General features: G+C 40.6%; 1 protein-coding gene and 1 pseudogene across 1 annotated transcript; both read right to left on the bottom strand.

Annotated features, from left to right (window-relative positions):
- Positions 1–1722: 1722 nt before the first annotated feature.
- Positions 1723–9748, bottom strand: LOC112449741 (stonustoxin subunit beta-like). Its single transcript, XM_025010447.2, has 6 exons — positions 9688–9748; positions 9528–9546; positions 6049–6165; positions 5320–5490; positions 4081–4127; positions 1723–3990 (listed from the first exon to the last, which is right to left on the bottom strand). Exons 1-6 carry the CDS (start codon positions 9746–9748, stop codon positions 3458–3460), a joined length of 948 nt encoding a protein of 315 aa, XP_024866215.1. The 3' UTR covers positions 1723–3457.
- Positions 9749–10594: 846 nt separating this feature from the next.
- Positions 10595–22166, bottom strand: LOC108247485 (annotated as a pseudogene).
- Positions 22167–22561: the final 395 nt, after the last annotated feature.

The following is a 22561-nucleotide window of genomic DNA, read 5'->3' as shown; positions in this document are numbered from 1 at the left end:
ACAAGATCATTGTTTGTAACTTTGGTGGCTTTCGAGATATCTGATTTTACGTTTACTTATAAGAATGCATATTGCCCACCGTTTGCTCAAGTTTCAAATAAAGACATGTCATCTGTTTGTGCTCAGAGTACATGTTGAGGATGACTCTCGGCTACTACCGCACCATCTTATAGCTCAAAATCTTTAAAAATGACTAAGTTGTAGCCATTTTCTTTGTGTTTCACCTGCTTCTTTATTTGGATGAAAACTGAATGTTTTTTTTTATAATTCATGGAAAACATGTTCAACTTGTTACTGATTGAATTAGATGATAATTTCCTGAGGTTTTGATAAACTTTTAAAGTAGATATAAAAATAAATCTTAGTAGCAAAACATCTTATGCCTTCAGAAGATTTGCAGCTTATTTTGAGATCATATGAGACATAGGTACTGTAATGAACAGGTCTTCATTACTGGGACCATTTTACTTTGATAACTTGTATAGAACTTTAAGAGCGCCTTTCCACTTTTATTAAAAAGGACCTTTACCACTTCAAGCAGTTTAAGCATAAATTTGCATATAAATACTTGTTTGCACACAATACATTTTAACTATTTATTAAATATTTGTGTATGTTAATAATTAGCATGAAGCCTTTTGTTCCAGGTCCTCACTGAGACATGGAGTGGTTGTCTGTGAGGAGGAAGGAATTGTTACTCGGAGCAAATAAGGTTCTTTGGTTAGTGAAACATAGCTAAATGTTTGTGTAGAGTCTAACAATAAAAGTGTGAGTGCAAAGAAGTGGCTTGAAGTTGCTATAATGTAATTACTCACCTGTCTTTTCTGTGTCCTCTCCAGGGTGTTTGGACAAATGCTTCCCTGGGGATCGAGACATCATTTATAGGTTCCCAAAGAGGCCACGGGAAAAGAGTGTGTGGGGGATTTCTGTATATGGGTTTTGTTGGTGTTTTCATGAGGGTGTTGAGATGTGAGGTTAAAATATAAAATATGTATAAAATGTAAGGGGTAAAATGCATATGTAAGTATTTATTGAATGTATTTTATGTGCATAAATGGAAGTTGTAATTTGGTAAACTCATCTGTGAGTTAGGAATGATTTAATCCTTAAACAGCTGAGGCTATTTAAGGATGCAGTTGTGTGACTAGAGAGAGAATTCTGGTGCTGTAAGAGCACAGGTGTCAAACTCTCCTGGGTGTTTTAAACGTGTTCTTGCTCTAAAACACCTGCTTTAAATAAGTGACTTGTGTACGTGCTTCTGGAGAACTTGATGATTTTGTGAGGAGGTAATAAACCATTTGAATCAGGTGTGTTGGAGCAGGAAGCAACTAAAACATCTAGAACAGCGGCCCTCGAGGCCTGGAGTTATACACTCCTGTGTTAGAAGGATTACCATGCCGTGTATTGTCTATCTCGTGTTCTAAATGTGGATAAATAAAGCCCTACTGCTTCACCGCGCTCTGCTTTGACCTTCATCTCAACTCAGCCACAAAAGGCCACGTGACCACAAGTACATACCGTGTTTTGAGTTGTTTTTGCAGCTAATTTTAGAAGAAGCAATGAGACATTTGACTCCATTTTCCCCTCATTGCGTATTATTTTGGAGATGGTTGTACAGAAGTGATCCCCTGACTGTATTCTGTAAAAATAATAATAAATGGTGGAACACTTTGACAACTTTGACTTTAGAACGTTTCACAGTGAATACAGTCCCTGACAGCATTTTCACAAAAAAATATAAATTTATTTATTTAACATGTAAACATAAACAGGTCATACTGACAACATCAGTAGTTACAGCATCAAGCAATAACAACGTTACATATCACCGTGTTTTCCTGAGTCCAGAAGCCTTTTAAAAATGAGCTCAAACAGCAGCTGGAAACAGTTGAGGAAAACCTAACGTCATCATCTCCTCTTTTACCAGACAGGAAATAATCAATGAATAAAAGAAATGAACTCTGTTACGTCTTAAAATTAGGTAATTACAACAATTGTTATGTGTGACCACTTAATTACTTACTCACTTTATTAAATACAAACACTTTGTGTTCAAACACAGGCCATTTTTTACTTTTTTCATGATAATTAGGAGTATAAGTAGCAACCAGGTGGAGTTAATCTGATTAATTGATTAACTGATCGTAAAGAAGTGGTTGCACCTTTGGAAAAACATGTTTTGTCTGTTTGCTGTTCTAGAGCAGTAGTTCCTAAAATTAGGGTCAGTGGACCCCACTATGGGTCGCGGAGCACCAACTTTGAGGGTCTTGAAAGGATTTGCAAAAATTAAATAAAGTTTAAAACTGACTGGTAATAAGATATTCCTGCCTTAATTGTTTCAAGAGACAAGAAGTGGCGTTACATAAGGACAGAAACAGTGTAATGGTTGCTGAGAAGGTAAACGTTTATGTAGGTAAATGGGTACGACCGTTTCAAACGTTGTCCAATGTCAATAACGCCCATGCTTGTTTTACACTGGCACCACTAGAGGGCAGTGCAGAGTTCACTTCCGAGTGAAGTCAGTTTTAGACAATAAAAAAACATTGCTACAGTGGTGCCACATCTGCAGAAAGTTGTTCCTTTTGCTGCTCAAGGGTGAGCCATACTGCGCAACACTACCCCCACGCTCTCTGCTGGGACTGAACCGTTTGCTGCGTTTGGGTGTGCATCCGCAAGCTCCCTGGGAACATACTAAAATACTTTGTGTATTTGACGCTGAGCACGATTGGGACTTTATGCGCTCGTTTATATGGCCTGTTAGCAATGTTTGAATACTTCAGCCAAAGATGTTTTGTATCACACCTCTCAGCCACTTTTATTTTGTGGGTCATAACCTTAAAAAGTTTGAGAACCACTCTAGAACATACGGGTGTGTTTTAAGGCAAAGAAGAAAGACCTCAGAGAAACAACTGTTGCTGCCTATTAACCTGGGAAGGTTCAAAGGTCAGTCCCAAACAATTTGGAGTTCATCCTTCTACATTGAGGACTGGAAAAGCTTCAAGACAGCTGCCAATCTTCCCAGGGGTGGACGTCGCAGCAAGTTCACCCTGAGATTAGACCATGAAATGTTCAGAGAAATGACCCGAGCGCTGCATCTCAGACTTCTGACTCACTTCCTGTATATCGCTTGTCTTTGAGGCTTAGCGAGGCGCTTGTTAGCCCATGTCTTCCATGGGGTGTGTGTGTTTTTAAAGATAGTTTGATTCACATAAATTACTCTCAGTACTCCTTTAAGTGAGACTTCAGTATTCTGCCTGACGATTTACTACAAAGAATGAAACAAATCAAGCTCAGATTCAATCTGGAAACTGACAGAAACACGGTTTCTTTCCAAATATTTGTATTTCTGTCATCTGCAGCACAGGCGCAGATAGTAGGGAATGATCCGTCTTTTAGGAGTAAGCGTGCATCAACTGAACTGTCTGTTCAACAGCGAGTGTTTCTCTATATACTCGACTTAAAACAGAAACACAGAGGAACCAGGCCAGAATGTAAACCCGGGGTAAAGAGGTTCAGTGAATGTGGTGTTGAAGGTGCGAAGCTGAATCAGTTTGTCAGAGGAGACTTCATAGAAGGACAAAAAGCCAGCAGGATAGTCCACATACACTGCTACTCTATGGGAGGCAGAGGAGGCAGAGGAGGACGACATGGGTGAGCAGTTGTTATTGTGACGGACAGAGAAACCATCATTTTCGGAGCACTCCAGACTCCAGGACTGATCGTTCCTGCCAAAGATACAGTCATTACCTCCCCCTCTCCTTCCAATTCCTCTGTAACTCACTGATATGTTAACCGTTCCTCTCCACTCGACCTCCCAGTAACAGCGACCGGTCAGGTCATTACTGCACAGCAGCTGTGGACAGACATCAAATCTGTCGAGATGACGAGGATACGGCTGCTCCGTTTCCACATGTGTCACCTTCCTGTTGTCGTCAGACAGCTGGAGGCCCGTGTACACCGTGTTTAAATCGACTGCGAGTTGACAGGAGTCTGACGGAGAGAACAATGTGATGTGACAGATAGAAGATGGTTGAACGTAGCTGCTTTGTTGTTATGAATCAAATGAGGAAACGTACTTACACTTTCTCAAACCGGGTTTCAACCATCGGACTCCAGCAGGCTCCACCCTGAAAGGAAGAGAGAGGTCAGAGCATCAGTCTCTTTGAGTGCGCAGACACTTTTTTTTGGTAGGCTTGTGTTTGTTGTTAGGTTTATTCCCTTTTGTTATTGTGTTTATTTTCTGTTTCGTGTTTTTCCCTGTGCCAATATCACGTGTCCTCAGTCAGTTTCTGATCCTTCACTCTTGCCCCACCCACCTACACCTGTTCTGTTTTCATCAGTCTTTCCTGCGGCGGCTGTGGCTCAGTGGTTACAGCAGTCATTGTCCATCGAAAGGTGGAGGGTCAATGCCTGGCAGCAGTCACACATCGAAGTGTCCGTGCCACTGCCACCGATGTGCCCCATCAGTGTATGAATGTGATGTAAAGCACTGATTAGTCTCTACAGAATGATTTATTTAGATTAGCCTTGCTAAGTTGTAGAAGAGTGCTATATGGATGTGTGTTGATGGATAAATGAGGGCACAGATTGTGTTGTAAAGCGCTTTGAGTGGCCTGGTTAGCTAAAAAGGTGCTGTATAAGTACGGTCACCAATCACCTCATCAGTTCCAGTCCATCTATACTCTGATTTTTCCCCTCACTCAGCCTTTGTGTACTCTCATGCATTATCTGGTTTTCCCCTCGTGCTCCTAGTGTTTCATTATCATGCTGTCTTGTCAACGTTTTGCTTTTAATTATTAATAAAATCTTTATCCCCCCCCCCATCTTGCTCCTTGTGTAAGTCTGCATTCCTAATCTGGTTTTCACCAGTTTCTAAAATTATTCTAACCTAACATCAGGTGAAACAGAAATGTGCAACAGATCCCGCAGTGTCATTATTTATTAAAAAAAAAGAAAATAAAGCTAAAATGGATAAGCTATGTGTGGAAAACAAAGTCCACCTCTTAAATCAACAGCTTGTGGAACCTCCTTTAGTGGCAATAACTCTCAGTAGTTTTGACTGGACTGGACTTTGACTGGACCACTGCAACACCTTGACTCTTTTCTTTTTCAGTCATTCTGAATCACACTTGTCGAGCTCCTTGAGAAAGTTTACTCCAAGGTGTCGGAAGGGAGGCCCTGATGGATTGTCAAACCTCAGATTCAGGAGGAGCAGTGTATACATATTGTATGTATTTAATAAAACCTAGCTCAAATTGATTTAATGCAAATCAGTGAACCATTCGCATGCATATTTGTTCTTGTTTGACAAATCCTTACCTAAAAATTTCAAGTGTCCAGTTGGATTGCTTCAGTCCTCCAGACAACTTCTCCCCTGAATCCTGTAGGTTGTTGTTGAGCAGGTCGACCTCTGTCAGACAACACGGCTGGGAGCTGAGAACAGATGACAGACTTTCACAAGTTCTCCCTGAAAGGTTACAAAATCGAAGTCTAAAGAAATAAACAAGAAATCAGAAAATTAGTATAAGAGAAGAGTGTTCATAAAATTTGCTGGTATTATTTTTTTTTTTTCATTCTACAACAGTTTGAAATGAAAACGGTTTGAAGGGAAATGAAGCCATTTTAATACAGTTCAGCTGTAGTAAATTATAAACATGTCTGCACGTGCAGAGACAAATGTCTCCAGCATTCACTCCCTATAAACCTGCTGAGGTTATCCAGCCAATGTCGTAGTCCACAAAAGCAGTGAGTGCATGTGAACAGCCATGCAAGAACCTCATACAAAATAGCTGACATGATGAAAACAACGTATACAAAATGTAGCGTCATGTTCTCTGTCCTGTGATGGACTTGCGACCTGTCCAGGGTGTCCCCGCCTCTCGCACAGTTATGGCTGCAGATAGGCACCAGCTCCCCGCGGCCCAGAAAGGAGTTAATTGAACTGAATTCAGTTACATCTAAAATCTTCCTGCTGGATGCTTGCAACTATTACATGACAGAAGGCTGTATGAAGATGCAGTTTTGAAAAATGTACAAAACGGCTCGAACCTGAGCAACTCCAGTTTGCAGTGTGGACTCTTCAGTCCAGACGACAGCACTTTCACTCCTGAGTCCTGCAGGTTGTTGTTACTCAGGTCCAGCTCCAACAGATCACNCGAGAACAATCTGCAAGCAATCCATCTTACATCACATCTCAGCTTTAAAGGCTCAACTCCACACTCTCTATTTCTGAACTGAGAAAGCTCCTCGGATGAGAAGCGAAACGTCTTCAACTACAGAATAGAAGTCCAGTTGCTTTTTTGAAATTTATATAAAACCGTTGGCTCAACATATAAGACCACACAAAGATCTTTAGGGTATTGATATACATAAAGAGTCTCATATAATAGGTTTATTTGCTGATGATGTAATTTGTTATTTATCAGACCCTGAAAATTAATTGCCTTGTCTGATTATTCAATTAAAGATGTTTGGCTTCTACTCAGGATATAAACTAAACTTGAAAAAGACGGGTTTTGGCGTTCAATTATACACCATCTGAAACAATATGTGGAAATTAATAAGATGACAGACTTGGGTATAAAATTAACAAAAAATATGGATGATTTATGTTAGACTTACTTTATTAGTGTGGACCAAGAAATTAGGAATGATATTGGAAGGTGGGATGTGCTGACTCTAGACTTTAGTTTCATTTCAGAATTGAGGCTATAAATGTGGGGATTTGGGTTTTTTTCGACTGCTTGGTCCACGTCTGCCTGGCTCTCGCCTGCTTGGTCTACGTCTGCCTGGCTCTCGCCTGCTTGGTCCACGTCTGCCTGGCTCTCGCCTGCTTGGTCCACTTTAGTTTAATAAATTAGTTTCTTTTTAAAATTAGTCTGCGCTCTGGGCTCATCTCCGTCATCTCCACCGTACATGACAATAAAAATGAATGCACTACCAAGGTTTCTGTATCTTTTCTTAGCATTACCTATAGAAATTCTGGACAAACAGTTTAAAATATGGAATCAGATTATATCTAGATTCATATGGAAGGGTAAAAAACCTAGAATTAATTTTGAAATATTACAATCAGGAAAAGAGAAAGGAGGTATGTCATTACCTGATTTTAAAAATATTATCATATTCTTTAAAAGAATCAACTAACTCCCATAATAAATATAAGTGTTAAAAATTAAAAAGCAAAATGAAAAAATATAGAACAAAGAGTACATGGAAGAGAACTGCGGAGTATTATTGGAGATACTGAGACTATAAAGAATACACTTAAGAATGTTAAAACTGTTACTAGTTTCACACCGGGTAAATGGTTATATATAATTCGAAAATGTAAATTAGAGAGACAATTATATTTGATACAGTGGCCAGTTTACAATAAATATTTTACTCAAGATCCTCAGTTTAAACAATGGCTAGGAAACAGTTTAACAGCATTATGTGTAATCCTTAAAGATGGACACTTTAAACATTTTCAGGAACTACAGCAAGAGGTTGATTTAAGAACTCAAGATCATTTTAGATATTCACAATTAAGGGATTTTCTAAATAATGAGATCAAACATAAAATAGACATAAATGAAAATGGGATAGTCAAAATATTGATTGAGGTCTATAAGGGTAAAAAGCACAGAACAGTATCTTTACTCTATAAATATCTGTTAGACAATAGAGGTACTAATACATTGGATATTAAAACAAAATGGGAAAAGGAATTGGGAATTATGTTAACAGAAAACGATTGGTTGAACATTTGGAAGACCCAAATTACAACATCCTCTTCCAGAATTTGGAGAGAATACTGTTGGAAGAATATAATTAGATTCTTTGTAACACTAAAAATTTTTTAGTAAATTCAAAGCTAGAGCGCAATCGTGTTGGAGAGATTGTGGTGCACCTAATGGTAACCACACACACATTTTTTTGTCTTGTCCCAGAATTGCACAGTTCTGGGACAACATACATAAAAAGATTGTAACAACAATGGGTTATTCATTACCTAAGACTGGTTTGGTTTTATATCTTGGTCTCCTGGATAATATTATATTTAAGAATGATTGTTATCTGTGTAAAATTATGTTGGTGGCGGCCAAAAAGGTAATAACCAGGAAAGGTATCGATCCAAATCCCCTACCACGAAGGAATGGATACAGACTGTAAACTCACTATTTGAGATGTTTTCACATAGATTGAAGATACAGGAAGAGCAATGTCAGGATAAATGGGGAAAATGGACTAATGCCATATCGAAGTTGCAGAACTAATTTTAACTAGAACTGCAAGCAGTTATCAACGGGTTCCAAGCCTCCACGCTCCGCCCCTATCCGCGGGCTCCGATCCCGACGTCCCGCCGGCGTGGCTCCGCTGCGTCTATCGGCGAGCGTGCCGCGTCTATCGGCGAGCGTGCCGAGTCGAAACTCGCCAGTACGGTGCGTACTCAAAGGCGCTTCGTAAGACGTAACGGTACAATTTGTGTAGAAAGCTCATGGAGGAAAAGCTAACTGCCATTTGATACCACACAGAGCCAAAGAAATAAATTCATAAAAAATTCAATATTCATTTGAAAAATACCAAAATATTCTCAGATGATCAAGTCTACATCTGTAATAATNACAACTCCACCAGTTTTACAAATGTAGGTTAGAATTTGGTGTGGTAGCAGCTGTGGTTGATTCCAAACACACATTATGAAAGCTTGCAAGCTCTTGGTTTCAAATTTTGCCATTAATTATTCAAAATCAGCTTTCAAGCCAATTCAAGATGGCCATCACAGCCAACTCATCATGGAAAACACTAAAAATGTCCACAACTTGGGTAATTTTACGAGCTACATTTCTTTGTGGTAGTAGCTGAGAATCATCCTCAAACACATCACACAAGATCATTGTTTGTAACTTTGGTGGCTTTCGAGATATCTGATTTTACGTTTACTTATAAGAATGCATATTGCCCACCGTTTGCTCAAGTTTCAAATAAAGACATGTCATCTGTTTGTGCTCAGAGTACATGTTGAGGATGACTCTCGGCTACTACCGCACCATCTTATAGCTCAAAATCTTTAAAAATGACTAAGTTGTAGCCATTTTCTTTGTGTTTCACCTGCTTCTTTATTTGGATGAAAACTGAATGTTTTTTTTTATAATTCATGGAAAACATGTTCAACTTGTTACTGATTGAATTAGATGATAATTTCCTGAGGTTTTGATAAACTTTTAAAGTAGATATAAAAATAAATCTTAGTAGCAAAACATCTTATGCCTTCAGAAGATTTGCAGCTTATTTTGAGATCATATGAGACATAGGTACTGTAATGAACAGGTCTTCATTACTGGGACCATTTTACTTTGATAACTTGTATAGAACTTTAAGAGCGCCTTTCCACTTTTATTAAAAAGGACCTTTACCACTTCAAGCAGTTTAAGCATAAATTTGCATATAAATACTTGTTTGCACACAATACATTTTAACTATTTATTAAATATTTGTGTATGTTAATAATTAGCATGAAGCCTTTTGTTCCAGGTCCTCACTGAGACATGGAGTGGTTGTCTGTGAGGAGGAAGGAATTGTTACTCGGAGCAAATAAGGTTCTTTGGTTAGTGAAACATAGCTAAATGTTTGTGTAGAGTCTAACAATAAAAGTGTGAGTGCAAAGAAGTGGCTTGAAGTTGCTATAATGTAATTACTCACCTGTCTTTTCTGTGTCCTCTCCAGGGTGTTTGGACAAATGCTTCCCTGGGGATCGAGACATCATTTATAGGTTCCCAAAGAGGCCACGGGAAAAGAGTGTGTGGGGGATTTCTGTATATGGGTTTTGTTGGTGTTTTCATGAGGGTGTTGAGATGTGAGGTTAAAATATAAAATATGTATAAAATGTAAGGGGTAAAATGCATATGTAAGTATTTATTGAATGTATTTTATGTGCATAAATGGAAGTTGTAATTTGGTAAACTCATCTGTGAGTTAGGAATGATTTAATCCTTAAACAGCTGAGGCTATTTAAGGATGCAGTTGTGTGACTAGAGAGAGAATTCTGGTGCTGTAAGAGCACAGGTGTCAAACTCTCCTGGGTGTTTTAAACGTGTTCTTGCTCTAAAACACCTGCTTTAAATAAGTGACTTGTGTACGTGCTTCTGGAGAACTTGATGATTTTGTGAGGAGGTAATAAACCATTTGAATCAGGTGTGTTGGAGCAGGAAGCAACTAAAACATCTAGAACAGCGGCCCTCGAGGCCTGGAGTTATACACTCCTGTGTTAGAAGGATTACCATGCCGTGTATTGTCTATCTCGTGTTCTAAATGTGGATAAATAAAGCCCTACTGCTTCACCGCGCTCTGCTTTGACCTTCATCTCAACTCAGCCACAAAAGGCCACGTGACCACAAGTACATACCGTGTTTTGAGTTGTTTTTGCAGCTAATTTTAGAAGAAGCAATGAGACATTTGACTCCATTTTCCCCTCATTGCGTATTATTTTGGAGATGGTTGTACAGAAGTGATCCCCTGACTGTATTCTGTAAAAATAATAATAAATGGTGGAACACTTTGACAACTTTGACTTTAGAACGTTTCACAGTGAATACAGTCCCTGACAGCATTTTCACAAAAAAATATAAATTTATTTATTTAACATGTAAACATAAACAGGTCATACTGACAACATCAGTAGTTACAGCATCAAGCAATAACAACGTTACATATCACCGTGTTTTCCTGAGTCCAGAAGCCTTTTAAAAATGAGCTCAAACAGCAGCTGGAAACAGTTGAGGAAAACCTAACGTCATCATCTCCTCTTTTACCAGACAGGAAATAATCAATGAATAAAAGAAATGAACTCTGTTACGTCTTAAAATTAGGTAATTACAACAATTGTTATGTGTGACCACTTAATTACTTACTCACTTTATTAAATACAAACACTTTGTGTTCAAACACAGGCCATTTTTTACTTTTTTCATGATAATTAGGAGTATAAGTAGCAACCAGGTGGAGTTAATCTGATTAATTGATTAACTGATCGTAAAGAAGTGGTTGCACCTTTGGAAAAACATGTTTTGTCTGTTTGCTGTTCTAGAGCAGTAGTTCCTAAAATTAGGGTCAGTGGACCCCACTATGGGTCGCGGAGCACCAACTTTGAGGGTCTTGAAAGGATTTGCAAAAATTAAATAAAGTTTAAAACTGACTGGTAATAAGATATTCCTGCCTTAATTGTTTCAAGAGACAAGAAGTGGCGTTACATAAGGACAGAAACAGTGTAATGGTTGCTGAGAAGGTAAACGTTTATGTAGGTAAATGGGTACGACCGTTTCAAACGTTGTCCAATGTCAATAACGCCCATGCTTGTTTTACACTGGCACCACTAGAGGGCAGTGCAGAGTTCACTTCCGAGTGAAGTCAGTTTTAGACAATAAAAAAACATTGCTACAGTGGTGCCACATCTGCAGAAAGTTGTTCCTTTTGCTGCTCAAGGGTGAGCCATACTGCGCAACACTACCCCCACGCTCTCTGCTGGGACTGAACCGTTTGCTGCGTTTGGGTGTGCATCCGCAAGCTCCCTGGGAACATACTAAAATACTTTGTGTATTTGACGCTGAGCACGATTGGGACTTTATGCGCTCGTTTATATGGCCTGTTAGCAATGTTTGAATACTTCAGCCAAAGATGTTTTGTATCACACCTCTCAGCCACTTTTATTTTGTGGGTCATAACCTTAAAAAGTTTGAGAACCACTCTAGAACATACGGGTGTGTTTTAAGGCAAAGAAGAAAGACCTCAGAGAAACAACTGTTGCTGCCTATTAACCTGGGAAGGTTCAAAGGTCAGTCCCAAACAATTTGGAGTTCATCCTTCTACATTGAGGACTGGAAAAGCTTCAAGACAGCTGCCAATCTTCCCAGGGGTGGACGTCGCAGCAAGTTCACCCTGAGATTAGACCATGAAATGTTCAGAGAAATGACCCGAGCGCTGCATCTCAGACTTCTGACTCACTTCCTGTATATCGCTTGTCTTTGAGGCTTAGCGAGGCGCTTGTTAGCCCATGTCTTCCATGGGGTGTGTGTGTTTTTAAAGATAGTTTGATTCACATAAATTACTCTCAGTACTCCTTTAAGTGAGACTTCAGTATTCTGCCTGACGATTTACTACAAAGAATGAAACAAATCAAGCTCAGATTCAATCTGGAAACTGACAGAAACACGGTTTCTTTCCAAATATTTGTATTTCTGTCATCTGCAGCACAGGCGCAGATAGTAGGGAATGATCCGTCTTTTAGGAGTAAGCGTGCATCAACTGAACTGTCTGTTCAACAGCGAGTGTTTCTCTATATACTCGACTTAAAACAGAAACACAGAGGAACCAGGCCAGAATGTAAACCCGGGGTAAAGAGGTTCAGTGAATGTGGTGTTGAAGGTGCGAAGCTGAATCAGTTTGTCAGAGGAGACTTCATAGAAGGACAAAAAGCCAGCAGGATAGTCCACATACACTGCTACTCTATGGGAGGCAGAGGAGGCAGAGGAGGACGACATGGGTGAGCAGTTGTTATTGTGACGGACAGAGAAACCATCATTTTCGGAGCACTCCAGACTCCAGGACTGATCGTTCCTGCCAAAGATACAGTCATTACCTCCCCCTCTCCTTCCAATTCCTCTGTAACTCACTGATATGTTAACCGTTCCTCTCCACTCGACCTCCCAGTAACAGCGACCGGTCAGGTCATTACTGCACAGCAGCTGTGGACAGACATCAAATCTGTCGAGATGACGAGGATACGGCTGCTCCGTTTCCACATGTGTCACCTTCCTGTTGTCGTCAGACAGCTGGAGGCCCGTGTACACCGTGTTTAAATCGACTGCGAGTTGACAGGAGTCTGACGGAGAGAACAATGTGATGTGACAGATAGAAGATGGTTGAACGTAGCTGCTTTGTTGTTATGAATCAAATGAGGAAACGTACTTACACTTTCTCAAACCGGGTTTCAACCATCGGACTCCAGCAGGCTCCACCCTGAAAGGAAGAGAGAGGTCAGAGCATCAGTCTCTTTGAGTGCGCAGACACTTTTTTTTGGTAGGCTTGTGTTTGTTGTTAGGTTTATTCCCTTTTGTTATTGTGTTTATTTTCTGTTTCGTGTTTTTCCCTGTGCCAATATCACGTGTCCTCAGTCAGTTTCTGATCCTTCACTCTTGCCCCACCCACCTACACCTGTTCTGTTTTCATCAGTCTTTCCTGCGGCGGCTGTGGCTCAGTGGTTACAGCAGTCATTGTCCATCGAAAGGTGGAGGGTCAATGCCTGGCAGCAGTCACACATCGAAGTGTCCGTGCCACTGCCACCGATGTGCCCCATCAGTGTATGAATGTGATGTAAAGCACTGATTAGTCTCTACAGAATGATTTATTTAGATTAGCCTTGCTAAGTTGTAGAAGAGTGCTATATGGATGTGTGTTGATGGATAAATGAGGGCACAGATTGTGTTGTAAAGCGCTTTGAGTGGCCTGGTTAGCTAAAAAGGTGCTGTATAAGTACGGTCACCAATCACCTCATCAGTTCCAGTCCATCTATACTCTGATTTTTCCCCTCACTCAGCCTTTGTGTACTCTCATGCATTATCTGGTTTTCCCCTCGTGCTCCTAGTGTTTCATTATCATGCTGTCTTGTCAACGTTTTGCTTTTAATTATTAATAAAATCTTTATCCCCCCCCCCATCTTGCTCCTTGTGTAAGTCTGCATTCCTAATCTGGTTTTCACCAGTTTCTAAAATTATTCTAACCTAACATCAGGTGAAACAGAAATGTGCAACAGATCCCGCAGTGTCATTATTTATTAAAAAAAAAGAAAATAAAGCTAAAATGGATAAGCTATGTGTGGAAAACAAAGTCCACCTCTTAAATCAACAGCTTGTGGAACCTCCTTTAGTGGCAATAACTCTCAGTAGTTTTGACTGGACTGGACTTTGACTGGACCACTGCAACACCTTGACTCTTTTCTTTTTCAGTCATTCTGAATCACACTTGTCGAGCTCCTTGAGAAAGTTTACTCCAAGGTGTCGGAAGGGAGGCCCTGATGGATTGTCAAACCTCAGATTCAGGAGGAGCAGTGTATACATATTGTATGTATTTAATAAAACCTAGCTCAAATTGATTTAATGCAAATCAGTGAACCATTCGCATGCATATTTGTTCTTGTTTGACAAATCCTTACCTAAAAATTTCAAGTGTCCAGTTGGATTGCTTCAGTCCTCCAGACAACTTCTCCCCTGAATCCTGTAGGTTGTTGTTGAGCAGGTCGACCTCTGTCAGACAACACGGCTGGGAGCTGAGAACAGATGACAGACTTTCACAAGTTCTCCCTGAAAGGTTACAAAATCGAAGTCTAAAGAAATAAACAAGAAATCAGAAAATTAGTATAAGAGAAGAGTGTTCATAAAATTTGCTGGTATTATTTTTTTTTTTTCATTCTACAACAGTTTGAAATGAAAACGGTTTGAAGGGAAATGAAGCCATTTTAATACAGTTCAGCTGTAGTAAATTATAAACATGTCTGCACGTGCAGAGACAAATGTCTCCAGCATTCACTCCCTATAAACCTGCTGAGGTTATCCAGCCAATGTCGTAGTCCACAAAAGCAGTGAGTGCATGTGAACAGCCATGCAAGAACCTCATACAAAATAGCTGACATGATGAAAACAACGTATACAAAATGTAGCGTCATGTTCTCTGTCCTGTGATGGACTTGCGACCTGTCCAGGGTGTCCCCGCCTCTCGCACAGTTATGGCTGCAGATAGGCACCAGCTCCCCGCGGCCCAGAAAGGAGTTAATTGAACTGAATTCAGTTACATCTAAAATCTTCCTGCTGGATGCTTGCAACTATTACATGACAGAAGGCTGTATGAAGATGCAGTTTTGAAAAATGTACAAAACGGCTCGAACCTGAGCAACTCCAGTTTGCAGTGTGGACTCTTCAGTCCAGACGACAGCACTTTCACTCCTGAGTCCTGCAGGTTGTTGTTACTCAGGTCCAGCTCCAACAGATCACAGGTCTGGGAGCTGAGAGCCGAGGACAGAGCTTCACAGCTTCTCTCCGAGAGGTTACAGTCACGCAGCCTGAGGAGACGATGATACAGTATGTTTCTTCATGTCAAAAATAAGTAAGCCTCAAACATACAGTCCAGTCACTGTGCGAAAATAAGTCATACTGAAAAGGTTACTGAACCGTAAGTAAGAAGCAGAAGCGTCTGGTCATCAGTTTTTATGTGTCTACAGTGTTTTATGTAAGAAATGGGGCAAGTTTAAAAGACCTTTAAACTTCTACTTTTAAAAGAGAACATTCTGAGCTCAGATGTAATCCAAGGAAGTGAATGTTTGGATGAGCGCTCTCTGCACTCATGAAAAACTCATTCAGAATTGCTGATGTGATGAAACTAAAGTATAACAAGTTCCACAGCACACATTTTGCATAATGCCTCATTTGTTTTTGCAACATACTGCATCTCTGACTCCACCTACAGACAGTATCTCACTGGGCTGGGACTGTTTGACACTGGCCTGCGGCTAAAACTTGACTTACAACCAAGTCACCAGTAAGCCGAGTGGCTTTTATGTGCAGCCAGATTTTGAAAATCGCAGCTCATTCTTGTGTACTCACCTTAAAAACTGCATTTTAGAACATCTACATGCTTTCATTGACCACTTTGGATGTTTTCTGTCAGAGCTGAGCTCCCATGCACATGTCAAAATACAGCTCTTTTGGGCTTTTAATATGGATAAGGGACACATGCAACGCCTCTGTGACTATTAGGAGATATTGTGAGCCTCTGCTACTCAAACGGGGAAACTGAGAACCCCCTGAGAAACATGAGACCTTCTTGAGACTCCCCTGCGAATGCTGTTCCCCAACTTGTTGCCAGCAGTCGCAGCCCATTAAGATACTGGTTAGGAAAGACCTCAATGTATGTGAGAACAGAAGCTACAGATAAAGTCTGCATCAGATTCACTGCACATTCTTCAAAGAGTCTTGAGATTTTAAGTCTGAACGTAGAGATAATCTAGGGGCGAATTGGGAGAAAATAAAACAAACTTAAATAAAACTTAATGAACATTATTCTACTGTGTGACACCTGAGTTTCTCCAGAAATTTCATTTGAAATGATGGCAAGACAGAGACTTTAAGCTGAGCTGTTGAATGAGAAGCAGAACGGCTCGAACCTGAGCGACTCCAGTTTGCAGTGTGGACTCTTCAGTCCAGACGACAGCACTTTCACTCCTGAGTCCTGCAGGATGTTGTTACTCAGGTCCAGCTCCAACAGATCACAGGTCTGGGAGCAGAGAGCCGAGGACAGAGCTTCACAGCTTTTCTCCGAGAGGTTACAGTCACACAGCCTGAGGAGACGACGATAAAACAAAAACATTCAATCAAAAACAGAGTGAGAAAACACCAAGTATTAGATTATCGAAACCCTTATCATAACCCTCCTGAAGCCATCGTAGTTGAAGAGAGGAAGAGAAACCTTTGTAACTTTGAGTCCATTTGACCCTGAGGCCATGGGAGGGTTAAAAAACATGTAAGTAAAACAGCTGTAAAAATAATAATTTTTCTAGGTGTTGTGTTCAGCATTTGTAAAACAAATCTTTATGATTTCAGGAAAGTGGACTCAGTGCTGTAAATACATAATATGAATTAACCAAAACAAAAAAAAAACTGAAATAAAAAAATCTATAGAATTTTTTTCATTTTAATTAAAAAAAAAAAAAATCAACTTGTACTAAAACGGATCGAACCTGAGCGTTTTCAGTTTGCAGTGTGGACTCTTCAGTCCAGACGACAGCACTTTCACTCCTGAGTCCTGCAGGTTGTTGTTACTCAGGTCCAGCTCCAACAGATCACAGGTCTGGGAGCAGAGAGCCGAGGACAGAGCTTCACAGCTTCTCTCCGAGAGGTTACAGTCACGCAGCCTGAGGAGACGATGATACAGTATGTTTCTTCATGTCAAAATCTCTTGGAAAAGAAACAGATGCAAGTCAATTGTGTGAGCATTCGGACAGCAATAATCTGAGGAACTTCAGCACAGAAACAGAACTGGTGAAAGTTGATTATGATAGTTTTCTGGCCTTAGACTGTGGATTTGTGTCCAAAGGGACAAAAGTCCAGATACAAGTAGCTAACATGAGCTTCCTCCATAGCAGTAGAAGCAGAGCTGCTCAGAGGAGAGAAAGAGAGAGAAAAGAAAGAAAGGTAGGAAGGAACGAAATAAGGAAGGTTGGGGAGGCAAACCTACAGAGCTTTGTTGGAGGCTTTAACCACTGGCAGCAGCCTGACAAGAACCTGCTCTGAAGCAGAATATTTCTTCAGGTCAAACACATCCAGATCTTTTCCTGATGACAGTAAGATGAAGATCAGAGCTGACCACTGAGCAGGAGACAGTTCATCTGTGGAGAGGCTGCCTGATTTCAAAGACTGCTGAATCTCCTCTACCAGAGAATGATCGTTCAGCTCATTCAGACAGTGGAACAGATTGATGCTTTTCTCTGCAGACAGATTCTGGCTGATCTTCTCCTTGGGGTACTGGACTGTTTCCTGACTGGCCTGTAAACGACTTCCTTTCTGTCTCAGCAAGTCTTGTAGGAGTGCCTGATTGGTCTGCAGCGAAAGACCAAGAAGGAAGCGAAGGAACAAGTCTAAATGTCCATTTGGACTCTCTAAGGCCTCGTCAACAGCACACTGATAGAGAGGTTTAGCTTTTGGTTTGCTAAATATGCTTTTAAACTTGGATAAAGTTGTTTCTTGTTTTTGTTGTCCTTCTTTTCCCAGCAGGTTAACATCAAAGTGGATGTAGGTCAGATGGACATGAAGAGCAACCAGAAACTCCTGAACACTTAGATGGACGAAGCAGAACACCTTGTCCTGGTACAGCCCTCTCTCCTCTTTAAAGATCTGTGTGAACACTCCTGAGTACACTGAGGCTGCTCTGATATCGATGCCACACTCTGTCAGGTCTGATTCATAGAAGATCAGGTTTCCTTTCTGCAGCTGCTCAAACGCCACTTTTCCCAGAGACTCGATCATCTCCCTGCTCTCTGGACTCCAGTGTGGATCTGTCTCAGCTCCTCCATCATACTTGACCTTCTTGACTTTGGTCTGAACCACCAGGAAGTGGATGTACATCTCAGTCAGGGTGTTGGGCAGCTCTCCTCCCTCTCCNGGTTTTCAACACATCCTCCAGAACTGTAGCAGTGATCCAGCAGAAGACTGGGATGTGGCACATGATGTGGAGGCTTCGTGATGTCTNGATGTGGGAGATGATCCTGCTGGCCTGCTCCTCATCTCTGAATCTCTTCCTGAAGTACTCCTCCTTCTGTGGGTCAGTGAACCCTCTGACCTCTGTCACCATGCCAACACACTCAGCAGGGATCTGATTGGCTGCTGCAGGTCGTGTGGTTATCCAGAGGCGAGCAGAGGGAAGCAGGTTCCCCCTGATGAGGTTTGTCAGCAGCACATCCACTGAGGTGGACTCTGTAACATCAGTCAGGATCTGATTGTTGTGGAAGTCCAGAGGAAGTCGACNCTCATCCAGACCATCAAAGATGAACACAAGCTGGAACTCTTCAAAGCTGCACATTTCTTTGGTTTCAGTAAAGAAGTGATGAACAAGTTCCACCAAGCTGAACTTTTTCTCTTTCAGCNACATTCAGCTCTCTGAAAGTGAATGGAAATGTGAAGTGGATGTCCTGGTTGGCTTTGTCTTCAGCCCAGTCCAGAGTGAACTTCTGTGTTAAGACTGTTTTCCCAATGCCAGCCACTCCCTTAGTCATCACTGTTCTGATTGGTTCCTGTCTTCCAGGTGGGAGTTTAAAGATGTCTTCTTGTCTGATTGTTGTTTCTGGTCTGTCTGCTTTCAGAGTTTCAATCTGCCTGACCTCATGTTCACGATTGATCTCTCCAGTCCCTCCCTCTGGGATGTAGAGCTCTGTGTAGATCTGATTCAGAAGGGTTGGGTTTCCTGCTTTAGCAATCCCCTCAAACACACACTGGAACTTCTTCTTCAGACCATATTTAAGGTTACGCTGACAAACTGTAGCAAACGAACCTGAAAATAAAATGAATGAAACATTACATTCCTTGAAATACAGTGTTAAATATCTCTTCTTCCATCTACACAGAAATGAGCATAATTTATCCAGTAGGTTAAAACTTTAAAGAAATCATCTTACTGCTTAGCATAAGATCAGCCAGCTCCTCCTGCTTCATCCCCCTCAGGACGTTTTGTACGATTTTTACAAATGCTTCCCTGCTGGTCCTTTTCTGCTCTTCATTTAAACCCTGCAACACTTTTTCATTCTCGATCTCACTCTCTGAGCATTCTGGGTAATCTGGATCTATAGTCCACTGGATCCTTCTCAGCTCTTTCTTCACAAAAGTGACTATACTGTTCTCCAGCATCTGAACAGAAGAGTATACAAATTACATTTTCAGCTGAAATTATGACACAAAACATCAGATCCACGTTAGACACAGTCAACAAAGCACAGCATGGAGATGACTGTGTTGTAAAAGCAGATGTGTTTTGATTTCCTGCTGATTTTGTAAGTTCACCCATCTACAAAGAAACAAACCGTTGCTAACTTTCATGGTATCTTCATTTAAATAGAGAGACGGAAATTTCAGTGACAAAAAAAAAAACCCAAAACAAACAACAACAAAAAAACATTACATAAAAGTTATAAAATGATTTGCACGTCATTAAATGAAATCCATTTTTGATCCCCAAGCAAAACATCCCTTAGTAATTATTGGAAAACTCTTTGTTGACAAGCATATTGGTGAGACAATTCTTGTTGTTGGTCACCAGGTTTAGACACATCTCAGGCTAGATTTTAGGCCTCTCTTCTTTACTGAAACTCTCTAAATCCTTTAGGTTTCTTAGTTGCTATTTGGCATCTCAAAGCTACAGCTCCTTCCACAAACTTTCTAAAGGACTGAGGTCTGGAGACTGGCTAGGTCAATCCATGACCCTTATGTGCTCCTTCTTTAGCCACTTTTTTGTTGGTTTGACGTTTGTCTATCACCCATCTTCGATGTTTTGGCTCCGGAAAGAAGGTTCTTGTCCAAGATTTTAAATGGTACATGGCTCCATAGATTGGTCCCTCAATGCAGCAGAAAAACAGCCCCAAAGGATAATATTTCCACCTCTATCCTTGACTATGGAGGTGGTGTTCTTTGGTCATACTCCACATCATAATGCTTCCTTCGAACACAATGCTAAAGAGCTTCATTTTAACCTCATCTAACCACACTGGCAAATTTAAAATGAGTCTTCTTGAGCTGTGGGATAATGGAGGTGCTGCGAGAATCCAATCCATTACAGCGTAGTATGTAACCAATGATGTTCTTGGCGACTGTGGTCCTGACTACCTTCAGCTCATTAACAAGCTCCCCCTGCGTAGTTGTGGACTGATCCGTCATCTTTCTCATGATCATCCTCATCTCGTGAGGCATGGAGCTCCACACCGAGGGCGACTGTCATTTCATATTTCTTCCATGTCTAAATAATCGCACCAACAGTTGCCCCCTTCTCACCAAGCTTCTTGCTGATGGCCTTGTAGCCCATTCCAGCCTTGTGTAGATCTACTATATTGATGTCTTTTGACAGCTTTTTGGTTGTGCCCATGATGTTGGAGAAGATGGAATGAAATACATTGTTTCTGTGGACAGATGGGCTGCACACATAACAAACTGAAACTAGGTGTGTCTGAAACTGAGCTTACAAAATCACCAGGAGATCAATTATTATTTACCCCACTGTACATATACAGACCATAAATATGAAGTCCAGTTTTGATTTATGCTGATGGGCAGACTGGGCACTGGAAACCTCTGAACCCTGCTGGTCGACTCTGTGAAGGAATCATGAAGAATTAGCTCGCATTTTGGCTGTTCACACAGAAACAAACAAAAGGTAAAGGTTTGTGTGTTGTCACATTCCCCAAAAACTATCTTTCTTCATTCAGCAACACCTGGTAACTGGTTACTTTGCGCTTGGGCAAGTGATGGGCAGATGAAGCTTGTTGAAAAACTGAAGCTTTCCAACAGATTGTGCTGAATATTGGTTTATTTTACAGCTCTGAACGGTCAGTAGCACCAGGTGCTGATTAAACAAACTTTGAGACTGAAGAAATTGTTCGAAAAGTTCAATATATGCACAGTTTCACATGCAGTACCAACATAAAAATGTGGGTTAACATGAACTGTGCTCACATTAAACACATTAGAATAAAATCACGACAGACTGACTGTTATTTGTTTACACAGTTGCAACATTTAGTAGAGCGCTCCTCTTTTAACAGCAGTCTGGTTTAAAATTCAGAATTAAGCTTCTCCAATGGTCTTGCCAAAGCTTTTGACCTCAGCACTGTTGAAATGCTGTGATTTATGCTTAAGAGCCAAGTCTGTGCCAGGAAACCAACCAGTTTAAATGAACTCCACCAATTCTGCTAAGAAGAGTCAAATATCTGCCAGAATAATACCACAAGCTTGTTGATGACTACAGAAAGCATGCAGTCATGATGCAACTCGCTAAGCGTGTATGTATAATTTTTGTGTAAATAACTTCTCAAAAGAACAGCTAAAAATAATTACTGAAAGCCCAAAATGATGCCATTCTGAGCCACGACGAGTGGACACGAACTTCTGACTACAACTGTATCTTTAGTTGATCTCTAAGCAAAAGTCGGAACCACCCCCCAGCTGATTACTTCACATATGTAAAAATGTATGCAAAGTTAAAGCTGTGCTCACATTAAACACAAGTTAGATGGAAATTCAAACTGACTGTTACATTTTATACAGTTACAATGTTTACATATAACGCACCTCTCAGCAGAAGAACCCTGGTCTGATTCAAAGTTAACACTAAGAAACTTTGAATTATCACTCTTGTATGACACACAGCTGGGTCCAGGTTGATTTCTGTGAATAAAAACAGCTTAGGGCTGAGCTCTGACACAAAGAAGATTCATGGACAGTAAGAGATCATCATCTGACCTCTTAGTTTTGCTGTTGCTCCCATTTCCTTTAGACAGAGCGGTTTTAGAAGGCAGGACACACTCCTCTTTGTCCTCACACTGGTCCATGCTGATGAATTGACATTAGCTCACACACACTTTGGACCTTCGTCTGCAGAGGAAACGCACATGAGGCCCAGCAAACACATGATGATGGAGCAACATTTCCATTCGTTGACACCGAGTTGACGTTGACTGGAAGCTTCCATCAGCTGAAACAGAGGCTCTTCAGGATTCAAAGGGGACTGAATTTATTCTTACTGTGCAGCTTTCAGACATATAAAGGCTTAAAAAAGCAAATAAAGTGTAAATAACTTATCTTTAATTATGATTAAAAAGAAACAAAAATAAAATCAAATACAATATTTGAAAATGGGGAAACTTGACAAAATGTTTGACATTTTCAGCGACCCGACAGAAACTAACAAATGATGTCAAAAGTATAAAGGGGCTCCTATATAAATGTAAAGTGATGCTCATCCTGTTCTGGCTTCATCTTTAAGGCTGCATTTG

This window comes from Kryptolebias marmoratus, linkage group LG12, assembly GCF_001649575.2.
Source record: "Kryptolebias marmoratus isolate JLee-2015 linkage group LG12, ASM164957v2, whole genome shotgun sequence".
Lineage (NCBI taxonomy): Eukaryota > Metazoa > Chordata > Actinopteri > Cyprinodontiformes > Rivulidae > Kryptolebias > Kryptolebias marmoratus.
Note: the sequence above shows the minus strand (reverse complement) of the source record. Positions and strands in the feature narration are given on the sequence as shown.